Raw genomic sequence first — 12,698 nt, forward strand, 5'->3', positions numbered from 1 at the left:
GCGATAAGAAATTCCCCGTGCAGTTTTTTATTCAGATATGAAGCATATTTTAATGTGAGATTTGAATACAGTCGGGGCAGCATATTCCAACAGAAAAAATATGCGTTGCTGAGGGTTTGGATTTTTTTTTCCCCCCCTATTTCCCTCGGTTTATGTACTTGCTTAGAGGCTTTTTGGGGCAGAACGTGGCTATTCCTGCACTCGGCAGCTTCGGTCTCATTAGCAGCTGGGGAGAGCAGGAGCGGCGCAAAGCCCCAAAAGCAAGGAGAGGGGCTGCAGCAACCCCAAAGGGGATGTTGCACCCCCGAAGGGGCTGTAGCAATCCCAAAGGGGCCGTCGCACCCGTGCAACACCCCGTCGGGGCACCCTGCGTCCCCGCGGCCGAGCGGAACGGACGGCCCCGGCCCCCGGGGAGGGGACACGAAGCAGAAGGGAGGCAAAAAAATTGCCGCTGGTTTGATGCCGGAGATGGGAGCGATAGAGCAGAGCCACCCGGCCCCGTCCCATTAACCGAGGTGGCCCCGAACGCTCCTTATCGCGACGGCATCAAAGCCCCGGGGCGCAGGTCGCCCCGTCATAACCCGGCCATGAGCACCCAAAACGCCGGCACCGAGCGCGGCGCGCCCCAGCACGGCTTTTCGGCGGTGACCTTGCTTGAGGAGCCGGGGGAAGTTGGGTTTGGCCGTGCCGTCGAGTTATTAGGGTCAGCAGAGAGGTTTTTAATGGCTTATTAGGATCGGGGCCCCGCTGGGGACGCCGCTGTCCCCCTCCCCAGCTGCTGCGTGGGAAACGCTCCCGGATATTTCAAGCGAAGCTCGGGAAGGGGAAAGGTTGTGCAGGGCTTGATGCCGCCATCGTCCCTGGGAATAATCCCACGGGGCCGCCGGGAACCGGCTCCCGCGCGTCGGTGCGCAAGGGCGAAGCAGGCTGCAAACGGCTGGTGGTGTGGGCGCGCTGCAAAGCCCCTGGCGGGGGGTGTCCGGGGGCGCAGGGGGTGCTGCAGCAGCAAAGGGTGCATGCACGTGCACGCTCCCGTTTGCATGTGCACGCGTGTGCAGGGTCACGTTTGCATGCGCGCGCGTGTGCGCGGTTGTGCTGGCACGTGCATGGACACACATGCTCGTGCTTGCACGTGCATGCACGTGCACGAAGTCGCGCGCACACCCATGCACGTGCAGGAGCCCGCACGTCTCGGGGCAGGGTGACAGGAAAGAGTACGACAAGCGCCGGTCACAGCAGCGCCCGCAGGGGCCCGCGGTGGGTGCAGCGGGATGTCGGGGCACACAAACGCGGCCTCTCCTCTTTCCGGCTCGCCCTAGCGCGGAGGACATGTCGCGACACGCTGGGTGGCCCATCGTGCCTTTGCGGTGGCCCCAGCCTGCTGCGCGTCCGGGCCCACCCCCGCCGGTGCCCGGCCCGGAGCCGGAACGGACGGGTACGCAGCCCGGTGCACGCCCGGCCCCGTACGCCCGGTGCACGCCCCCCCCGCCCCCGTGCCCCGCCCCGTGCACGCGCCTCCGCGTACCGCCCCCCGTCGACCCCTCTGAGCGAGGCGTGGCGTGGCAGGGGGCGCGGCCTCGGGGAGGGGGGGCGGTACTACGGCAGGGCGCGGGGGGGCGGGATTAGAGCCCGGCAGGGGCGGGATTAGGGCCGGGCGAGGGCGGGGTTAGAGCCGGGCGTGGGTGGGGCGAGGGGCGGGGCGGCCGGTGGCGCTCGCGCTGCGGCCCGGCTGCGGCAGCGGCAGCGGAGGGAGGCCCGGTCCGGCCCGGTCCGGCCCGGCCGTGTCCGGTTCTGTCCGGCCCAGCCCGGCCCGGCGCCTCCTCAGCGTTCCGCCATGGCGCTGCTGCGGGCGGCCGCGCTTCCCGCTGAGGGGTCTCCGGCCTGGCTGCCCACCCACGTCCAGGTGACGGTGGTGCGTGCCCGCGGGCTGCGGTGCAAGGGCGGCGGCAAGCCGGGCACCAGCGACGCCTACACCATTATCCAGCTGGGCCGCGAGAAGTATAGCACCTCGGTGGCCGAGAAGAGCACCGGCAACCCCGAATGGCGGGAGGAGTGTGCCTTCGAGCTGCCTCCCGAGCTGGGTGCCCCGGCGGGCCCGGCCCGCGGTGGCCTGGTGCTCACCGTCATGCACCGGGCCCTGGTGGGCATGGACCGCTTCCTGGGCCAGGCCCTGGTGCCCCTGGAGCCCGCCCTGCAGCAGGGCCGCGCACCCGACGAGCGGTGAGTGGGTCTGGCCGGGCATCGCCCGACACCCATGGGGGCAGAGCAGGGGAGGCGCCCGGGGTGGGCTTCACGGGGTCCCTGCATGCCCCAGGGTGGGTGTCATGGGTCCCTGTGAGCCCCAGGAAGGGCATCACAGTGGATGGGGCGTCCCAGAGTCCATGCATGCTGCAGGAAGGGCACCGCAGGAGATAGGGTGTGGTAAGGTCCACGCCTGCCCCAGGAAAGGGCTTTGCAGGACGTAGGGCATCATAGGGTCCCTGCATGCCCCAAGAAGGGTGTCGCTGGGGACGGGGAATCATGGGGACCATGCGTGCCCCCGGAAGGGCGCTGTGGGACAAAGGGCATCACGGGGCCCGGGGACACCCTGGGGAGGGTGTCATGGGGTCTGTGCGTGCCCCAGGAAGGGCTTTGCAGGAGGTCATCCAGCATCACAGGGGCCGTGCATGCCCCCAGTAGGTTGTCACAGGGGACGAGGCATCACAGGGTCCTTGGGTGCCCTGGGAAGAGTGTCACAGAGGATGAGGTGGCATGGGGTTCGTGTATGACTCGGGATGGGTGTCGCAGGGTCTGTGGATGCTCTGGGAAGGGCATCATGGGGGATAGAATGTCACGTGTGCTCCAGGAAGGGTGTTGTGGAGGATGGGGTGTCTCGGGGTCCCTCCACCCCCCAGGAATGGAGTTGTGTGGGACAAGGCATCATGGGATCCTTCCTCCCCCTGGGCAGGAGGTCCCAGGGGACAGGGTGCCATGAGGTTCCTCTGCATCCCGGGAGGGTCCCCCCTGGGTCTATCGCTCCTGGGAAGCCTTGGCACAGACACATGTGGTGGTTTGTCCTTCTCATGGCTGCGGTGGCTTTGCAGTCCCCACCGGCTTGGTATGGCCATTGGTGTGACCTGGTTTGTTGCGGTGCTGCTGCAGGAGGGTCCCCCAGTTTGGGGAACTGAACCCCAGCCCTGCATCGCCTCCAGTGTAAATCCCTGTGTGTGTTGGGTTTGCTGTTCTTCCTCTTTCCCCCAGAAGGGTTTAAAACAATAATAATGTTTTCGAGCCTTTGCCAGGCAGAGAAATGTAGGAATGTGGATGAAATTCCTTTAGGGAAGAAGTTTTCTGAGCTTTGCTCCATGCAGACCTGGCTGGGTTGCTGCATGCCTCTGGGAGCGTCCCCGCCGCTCGCTGGCTCCCCGGACCCCAGGAATTCAGCTGGCTTGCTGCCCGAAGCTGCAGGCTTGGAGAGGAGCCTCCCTCGCCCTCCTACCCAGGGCATGGCTGGGGAGGCAGCGGAGGGAGCGCTGGGGCTTGGCAGACGGCACAGCCTCGCTCCCAGAGAGTGGGATTAGCATGAAAAGGGGTCGGAAAAACTTCTCCCATGGAGAAACATGGCTTGTTTGCATCTGCAGCCCGTGGAGACTCCTGCTTGCCCAAAAATGGGAGCGTGGGCCCAGAGGAAAAGTGACTAACCCTGGAGTTAGTGTCTGAGTGTTTCCCCCCGCAGCGTTTATTTTGATTTTATTAGCACTGCCTGGAGAATGGGTGGTGTCGGAGGAGCTGGATCGGAATTCTTCGGGCCTAATTCAAACCAGCATAGTGCACAGACTTCAGAGCGAGCAAGCCGATCCGCGGGCTTTCGGGTGTGCTGGGAGAGACGTGTTGTTTTGGCACGGGAGGATGTGAAATAACTTTCCGTCCACTTTGCGGTTTCGGTAGCGAGCCCTGCACTGGGAGCCAGCGTAAGAGCCGTGTCTCGAGGAAAGCCGCGCTCCTGTTGGCAGAAGTTTACGAAGCTGTGCGAAGCCGGGGGCCCTGCGACAGTCCCATGAAGGTTTCAGGAGGCTGAATCTGTGATCTCATCTCAAAGGTCTCGGCGTCAGGGACCATTAATCCCATGGGTGCAATGTCCAACACGGCTGGACCCCGTGCTGCCTGTCACGGCTGCCGGTCACCCTGATGGTACTGTTAGCTGCAGCCCAAGGAGGGGATCTGGGCTGTGGGGCAGGAGATCTCCAGGATTTTTGCTGTCAGTCTCCCTCCCTTCCAGTAGCTTCTCTTGCATAAGGAAAATTAACTTCCCCTTGTGCCGTTCAGGATCACAAGAGCTTTTAAGGCTTTTTATCTTCACCCAAGGCCCCAGTGATGGAAGTGACCGGAGAGCTCTCACCCTGTGCCCCAAGCATCTCCGTTTGCTCAAGCCCCTGAGCTGAAAGGTGTCTCGAGGGTGGGTGGCAGGTCTGCAGTGTGGAAGGAGCTGCGCTTTTTTTTGGAGGAGGGTCCCAAGTGCTGGAGCATGTCCAGCCGGGTGAGAGAAGGGTTGGGAGGAGCTCCAGGGGCCTGGCTCTGCGAACCGCGTAGGCTTCCAACCAACTTCTGACGTCTGATTTGGCCCCGTTGCAAACAACTTTGTTTAGGAGGAAATTTTAGCCCTAGATTAAAAAATAGCAAAACAAACACAAGTTCCCCCTCTCCGGGGCTGTGCCGTATAACGCACCCAGGCCTGTGCAGCAGAGATAACCATTGGCCGCCGAGCGAGGGGTGTGTAAGTTGAGACTCCACCATATGCTGGTTTTTAGGACCCCATCTCCAGTCCTCGCTCCTGGGCATAAAACTATTGCCAGTTGGAATTGGACCCTGCTTAAAAAAAAGCCTTGATTGTCAGCATGTTGACCTTGCTCTCATTTTCCTGCTGATCTTTGTTGCACGGAAACTTGACCGGCGATGATTTTTATACTTGTTTTCAGCTTGATGGAAAATGTTCCGTCAACGTTGGACTCTTCTCCAGGAACAAGCCGTCAGCCAGCGTCCTGGGCGTGTTTATGAGCTGCCTTGTTCAGTTGAACATCTTGGTCATTTTAGTGTTTTGCACGGGAGAAAATCAACTCTTGGATTTGCACAAGAGCCGCGCGAGAGCTCTCGTGGCCTTTTCGGGCATCAGAAGGCTTGCCCCATGCCCAGCCAGCTCCAAGGCTTGGCGTTTGCAAGCAAGGCAACAGTGCCGAGCATAATTTCTCCCCTCCCACTTGATCTGTGTAGTGCTTTTATTTTTAAACCATGCCTGTTACTGCCCTGTTGAGCCCGATGTGCGTCTCTGGACGCAGTACCTTTCTTGAAAACCCTTTGCTGTGGCCCTGTCTGGGTGGGATGCTCCTGGTCCTCACCTCTCTCTCCCCTGTGGCTTGGTCCCTGCAGCTCTATCTTCTGCCTCATTTTTTTGGGAGCCCAAAGCCCAGTGCTGCTGGCAGGATGAGTGCAACACAGTGCTTGCAAACTGTCATGGTGACCATCAACGTGTCCGACTGTAACACTCTGCCAGTGGGTCCTTGAGTGCTAGCAGGCTCGGCACGGGCACGGGGAAAGACGTGGTAGTTCAGCAGGTAAACGGTGGGGTGGTCAGTCCCTCTGAAACAAGGGCTCAGCCCAGCAGAAGAGGTTTTGTTCACAGAATCACAGAATCATTAAGGTTGAAAAAGACCTTTAAGGTCATCAAGTCCAACCATCAACCCAACACCACCATGCCCGCTAAACCGTATCCCGAACTGCCACGTCTACATGTCTTTTGAACACTTCCATTGATGGTGAGTCCACCACCTCCCTGGGCAGCCTGTTCCAGTGTTTGACCACTCTCTCAGTAAAGAAATTTTTCCTACTATCCAGTCTAAACCTCCCCGGCGCAACTTGAGGCCATTTCCTCTCGTTCTATCGCTATACTCACAAGGCAGCTATCGCTTCTGCTTCCTGAGATCCGGGAAATGCCGTTGCAGTCCCCTGCGGGGACTCATCTTGCCTTTCCTGCGGCATGGCAGCGAGCTGGGGAGCGTTGCCTCCACATCCATCCCCATCAACGCAGCATTTAGAGACGGTGGAAATGCCTCCAGCTGCAGCAAGATGAGAGCTTCGATCCAACACTCATCAGGCTGTGTTTTCCCCTTGGCCAACATGGTCCATTGGGTGGGTGGCATGGCAGGGACTTGGCATTGGGGAGGACGGGAGGTGCACAGTAACGCCTGTGGGGTTGGACCTTGGACCTCACTGTGTGGAGGCCCAAAAGGGCCTTGATTTTGCTCCATGGGCTGCGAGGCTGATGGTGGAGAAGGGCAGTGGGCACCCAAAGTTTCCTGGGCTGGGTGAAGAAAAAAACATAATTGTCATTACCTCCTTTCTCCCCCTTTGAAATCTCACTTTCATTTGCTTTCTTCCCCTAAGACCTCACAGCCCCTCGCAAATGGGAAAGGTTAAAGCAGTGAGCCTTCCAGGGCAAAGCTCTGCTGGCCATGCAAACACCGGGCTGCCGGAGCTCGGTCTCTGGAGAGCAAAATTCAGGGCTTTGCAGGCCTGGGGTCCTGTGGGTAAGGGGACAGTAAGTGTAGTAGAGGACTTATGATTCCCGGCTCTGGTGTTTTCCTGCAGCGACTTGCAGTTGCTTGGTGGCTGCTGCCTTGGATGGGGAGCAATGGCGAGTGGCCTTTGGTGTCTCTGCGACAGGGAATTTGTCTTGTGAAGCTGTTACCGACACAAAATTAGCCCAGCTCCATATTCCCCAAAGCCCTCCCTGCTGCAGTTCCCTTTATTCGTTCTTGTCCCTCCCCAGCTGTGGAGGGCGTGCAGTGCAGCCTTTCGCCCGAGCAGCCGCAGCATCTCTGCCCTGGCAGCAGGAGCCAGACACTCTCCTTCCCACTCCCCATCAGCGAAGAAGCTACTCTGAGTACAATCCCTTTCCTCTGGGTGCTAAGCTTTTCTAGATGAAGTCCTTCAGGCCACTGGGGCTTCTCTCCCCCATGTCCTGATGGAGGTCCACTCTGGGGCAAGGCTCAGTGGAGAAGGGACGAGGATTTCCTTGGGCTCAGGAGGAAGGTGGTGTGGAGTCAGGCCAAGATGGCTGGCAGAGCCGCTCAGAGGAGGAGCTCATCGGCCCCGTCGCTGCCTGCTGCTGCGTGGCTTGGTACAGGGAGAGAGAAGCAGCATCGTCCGGGGAAGGAACAGGCTAAGGTGGAGGTGGCACAGGGTGACATTGCTCTGAATTTGCTTTGGCCCCAGGGTGATTGAGAAGCCCTCCAGAAGGTCACATCGTTGCCCAGTGATGTGTGCTGCCCATCTGCACAGCGTTGGGACCTCGGAGGGGTGAGAAGCACCCTCAGGGCCAAGGGACAGTGCCCGTATCCCTGCTAGGGCTCCCTCGCTGTCTCTTGGTCCTTTCCGAGCTAAGCCCCACTCCAGGCACTTTTCCCTTCCCCTTGCTGGTTGTACCCATCACGTCCCCTCCTTGATGTGCTGAGAGCGGACGGGTAACGTGCTTTCCGTGGCACTGTCCTCGTGTTTCCTCCGGGCACGGACCAGCTCTCATCTCCACCAACAACCCCTCTGGACCACTGTCAGCCCATGGCGTGCTTGTGGCCGTTGCCTTCCCTTGTTAAATTAAAATCAGTGGAGATCATTAGCAGCAGAGCACGTGCTGTGGCCTGCGGGCTCTTGGCTGGGGCATCTCTCTCGGATGCGGTGGTTTGTTGCCGTTCCCACCATGGCCTTGGCTTCTGGCTGCATCTGCTAGGGGAGATTTTCACACCCAGGGTCAGAGCTCACTTTCTGCTCTCTATCGGGCGTGAGCCGAGGCGAAATCGCTGCAGCCGTGTCCTCCACACATCTGTCTTTAAGCCGAGTAGAGGAGGAGACCTTGCAGTGGGGCAGGGAGGAAATAGCTGCTCCGTGATAGTTTTGGGATGGAAAGTTTTAATATGAGGACAAACAGCCTTCTTCGCCAGGGGCTGTGATCAGAGGTGTCCAGCAAGGCTGGTGAAGGTCTTTGGGGTGGCTGAGAGCAGCACTGAGCTCCTTGGATGTCCTGGGCTGTGATGAAACCCGTGTTTTGGGGCTGGAAAGGCAGCTCTGAGGGCTTGTTGCATCTCGGCCGAGCCAGGAAACGCCCTGCTGTGTGAAAACACCGCTGAGCAGGGGGAGGAGAGGGTTAGTCCTGCCAAAAATCAGGTCGAGGTGCTTTCTGCGCTGCCGGAGGCAAGGCTGGGCAGGAGGTAGCCAGACCTTGGGGATAGGGTCCTTGGTGGCCAGCTTGTCCTGGGCAAGCGTTTGCCCCTAGCTGGGAGCCCAGGGGAGAGCGCCGAGGTGCTGCAGTGTGGTGACGCTGCTTACAAAATGGTGGCAGGGCTTAATTTTGCTTTTACCTGCCCAGTTCACTCCATTTTCACCCTCCAGGAAGGCTCTGCTTTCGTTTTTTTTTTAAAGATATTTGAGCAGTTTGATCCCAGCTTTGCAAGTCTGGCATGTTGGGTTTGAACTGTCAGTGGCCGAGAGCGCTGGCCCGTCACTCTCTGTCATCTTAAAAATCAAAAAGGTGCAGATTCAGGCTTCTCTCCCTGTTTCATGCTAATCTTCAGAGCCCTAACTGCTTCCAGGTGTCTTTTTCCCTTAGCAGCTGCAGAAAAACCCACAGCCAGCTCAGAAAAACACCTCAGACCTGTTGGTAGAGAGCTCCAGATGCGGGTGGAGCTGGTGCTGTCGCATGTGCCGAGTTCAGCTAGCACTCATGCCATGCATGGCAAAATATTTCTTGCTAGTCCTTCCTCTTTGGTGACCAGAAAGGCAGGATGGGCTCTGCTCTCCGCTCCTCTTGCCCTCCAAGGGGATGTGTTGTCACGCTGTGCTGAGCTGGATGGCTCAAAGGCAGCATCTGCAGCATCCAAGGAGTTTTTTGGGGATGTTCTTTTTGGTTCCTGGGGGAATCTGCGCAGTTGTAGCATTGCCCCAGAGGAGAGCATCTGCAGGCGGATTGCACCCTGGTAGCATGGTCCCTTGGAGCGATGTGTCACAGCTTGGGGGTCTGCTGGAGACACCCCCCTTCTTTGTCACTGTCACTGGAGGGAGAGCATCCATTGGGGTGGAGAGCATGTCCGTGCCGTGGCTGCTGCCAGGGCAGAGTCCAGACCAGGTTATTCTGCCCGTCCGCTGTAGCCGGCTTGCAAACATGTTTACATAGGCACCTGTATGAAGGAAAAATGGGCTTCTTGCTCCCAGTAACCCCGCGGGCCCCAGGTGCTCTGGTCCCATCTCGCCTGTTGAAATCCTCTTGCTCTGGATGCTGCTCCGTTGCAGGTGTGCTGGCACGGGCTGCTGCCTCTGCATGGGGCTGCTTTGATAATGGCAGTCCAAAAAAGACCATGCATCCCTTCTGCATGTGGTCTGTCAAGTGAAAATGGCTTTTCAACCTTTGCTGCTGCTTCTCTTCCTGCCCTGGTGCTTGTTGGAGCCTGTGCTCGGCAAAGGTGTGCAAATAACTGCCATGGGAACTTGCTTTCTTTGTCAGAAGCTTGACTGGGGACAGGGGGTTTGGGTTTCCAGTGGGATGGCCTTTCCCACCCAGGCTGGGGGTTTGGGATCCCTGTCCCCAGAGCAGCATCCCACGGCCCCCCAGCTCTGCATTTCCAGCACGTGGGTCTCTTTGTTGGCAAGGCCGCTGAGGGTAAAGGTGTGTGTAATGAGAGCAACCTGCTGCCGGGTTTAAGTTTCGTTCCTTTTTCCCTTTTTTTTCCCTTTATCCCCCTTTTTTGCATGTGTGACTCACGGCTGAGAGGGGGTTGCAGCATCTGTTGATGCGATGAATGAACAATCGATGCGTGACCTGTTGCCAAAGTGGGGGTAGCTGGCATTTTAAACTGCGTGGAGCCCTTGGGGTTGGTTTCCCCTTTGGAGGACAGGCGCTGTGTTCCCAAGCCTTGTGTTGCCTCTAGATGCTACATTCTCCATGCAAGTCCTGCCGTGATGCTCTTCCCAGCTGGAAGTGGAAAAGGATTTACCGCAAAAACGTGTTTCTCTTGCCCATCCTGTGCACGTTGAGTTGTGCGTGAAGTAGTTCCCCAGGAGCAGGTACACTGGGGGAACCTGCAAAGCAGCTCCGTGGTGTTGGTCGTGCTTTGCATTCCTGCAAAGTCAGCTCGGGGCTTGGTTTTTTAACTTTTCTTTGTGGTTTCTCGTGCAGTGGATCTCCAGCGCTGCCTCCTCTCCCATCCTCGCACAGGGGCCTCATCCCTTTGTCTTGCTGTGCCCGGGCAGCACTGGCCTGGCAGTTCAGGTCATTTGGTGACCAGAAATGTGGTTTATTGGCTTGTTCACGACTCAGAGGATGGAAACCTTGGACACTCTGGAGCGTAAGCAGATAAATATAGCTGAAGAGATCACTTTGTCTCCTGCTGTTACTGTCTCCCCTTCATTCATGTTTCCTGCTCCATCTTACAGCTCGTTAAATCTTCCCTTCCTTCCTCTCCCTACCTGCCCATGCTGCACTAGAGAGGGGAAAGCCTCTGATCTTCTTAGCCTAAATTGATTTGCGATGAAGCTATCTGCCCTTGCTCTCATGCTAGCACTGTCCTGGTGGCTGATAGCTCTTCTCCGTCCCCCTCCATCCTGTCACACACCCTGTTTGCCTCTGCCAGCCAGCACAGAGGCCATAGGGGCAGATTTGGGGGCAGTGGGGTGGCTGGGCAGCCATCCTCTGTGTATGAGGTCAAGTAAACAGCCCGACTGGGGGCTCCGTAGGTCTGGGCCACCCCAGTCTCTCCATAGGCAAGGGGAGGTGCTGGGTGGCAGGGTCCTGTGGGGCGCTGCTCAGGCTGGGATGCAGGAGTGAGGATGCTCAGGACCTTGCCGGGATGGACCTTGTTCATGAGGTGCTGCGGGATACGTGCCTAGAGCACCAGGTCCATAATGGAGCACAGCCTGGGTGTTGCACCAGGCTTGCCAGTGAGCTGTGGACACAAGCAGGGCTGGCTTTTTTTCCTGGTTTTCATCAAGCCTTGCAGGTTTGCAGGCTGTTCACTGCTGTCGAGACCTGCTGGAGTGACAACGTCTCTGTTCCTGGCCTGTGAGTCATGGGACGAGCCCTTGCAGAGCATGGATACGGCACAGCATGGACAGCTTCTCGATCCTGGGGCAAGTGCGAGTCAGTGGTGGGATTTTCTCATGCAGGTTCCTGGTTTTCCCATGCTCCCATATTGGCTGCGGTAACACATTACTTGGACCACCAGCACTGAGTCCGTAGCTCCATCTTCTCGCACTCCTCACCGCTGTTGTGTTTTAACCCCAGCCGGCAGCTGAGCCCCACACAGCCACTCACTCACTCCCCCCTGGTTGGACAAGGGAGAGAATCAGAAGGGTAAAAGTGAGAAAACTTGTGGGTTGAGATGAAGACAGTTTAATAGGGAAAACAAAAGCCGTGCATGCGAGCAAAGCCAAACAAGGGATTCATTCACCCCTTCATCATCAGCTGGCAGGTGTTTAGCCATCTCCAGGACAGCAGGGCTCCATCACGTGTGACGGTTACTTGGGAAGACAAACACCATCACTCCGAACGTCCCCCCTCCTCCTTCCTTCTCCTTGAGCTTTATATACTGAGCGTGACGCCGTATGGTCTGGAACATCCCTTTGGTCTCTTGGGGTCGGCTGTCCTGGCTGTGTCCCCTCCCGGCTTCTCGTGCACCCCCAGCCTTCTCACTGGTGGGGTGGGGTGAGGAGCAGAAACGGCCTTGACTCTCTGTAAGCACCGCTCAGCAATAACAAAAACATCCCTGTGTTATCAACACTGTCTTCAGCACAAATCCAAAACACAGCCCCATGCTAGCTCCTGTGAATAAAATTAACTCTATCCCAGCCAAAACTAGCACAACTCCTGCTCTTTGTTTCTGGCATCCCATTTAGCCAGCACTCTCTTAGAGGAGCAGGGTTGAGTTCTTCGTTAGGACTGAGCTGAATTATCTAACAAGCTGTGGGGGGTTGGTTTGTTCCAGTTTGTTTTTGAGCGCTTCTCAGATGAACGTTTGGAGAGAGGAACTTCTTCCCACCTCAGCCGCTCAAGCCCTTTCTTTCCCATCTGCGGGGTAATCAGCCTGTGTTTATTTTCCATCTGTGCTTTCAGCAGCTTACAGGGCTCACCTTGCAAAATAGGCCATCCAAAACCAACATGAAAATGAACCTACGCTGCAGAAAAGCTTCCCAGCAGCAGCAGGGGAAGCTGTGTCAAAAACATGAAGCCAGACAAAAAGCACAAAACTCCCCAGGGCTGGGTTGTTTTCCACCCTATGCTTCCCTTCTTGGGTAGGTGAGCTTCCTCCTGGCCCGATGCGATGTGTGTCTTTTTGCAGGGCTGCTTCAGCTCTTGTCACCAAAACGCCTCTTCACTGCTTTTGCTGTGCCCATCGAGGGGGGCCGTGCCAGGAGGACCGGTACCTTTTCTGTTGACATTGGTGTTTTCCCTCGATTGCCTTTTCTGCTCTCTGTCCTGCTGTGTCATGGTAGGGGCCCAAGTAGTCTTTAATTAAGACTTGGGGCTCTTCTGGTAAGCCAGGCTGACCTTGTTGCAGGGATGAATCAGCAGTAAATGACAGGCTGGTGCGGTTGGGGAAGAAGCATTGGCTCCGTGTTGGGCTGTCTCTTGCTCCGTACTGCAGCTCAGGTGACTGAGTTGCGTGGGGCAGGAGCATTTT

At 57.8% G+C, this 12,698-nt stretch overlaps 1 protein-coding gene across 1 annotated transcript in view; it reads left to right on the top strand.

The window, feature by feature from the left end:
- Positions 1 to 1,834: 1,834 nt before the first annotated feature.
- Positions 1,835 to 12,698, top strand: part of RAB11FIP5 (RAB11 family interacting protein 5) — a gene marked incomplete at both ends in the record, with an annotated part of 38,869 nt that continues 28,005 nt past the window's right edge. Inside the window, one exon of the mRNA XM_081998724.1 lies at positions 1,835 to 2,220. Coding sequence (XP_081854850.1) covers positions 1,835 to 2,220 — 386 coding nt within the window. The remainder of the gene's footprint in view (positions 2,221 to 12,698) is intronic.

Source organism: Phaethon aethereus (genome assembly GCF_964289735.1).
Source record: "Phaethon aethereus genome assembly, chromosome: 4".
Lineage (NCBI taxonomy): Eukaryota > Metazoa > Chordata > Aves > Phaethontiformes > Phaethontidae > Phaethon > Phaethon aethereus.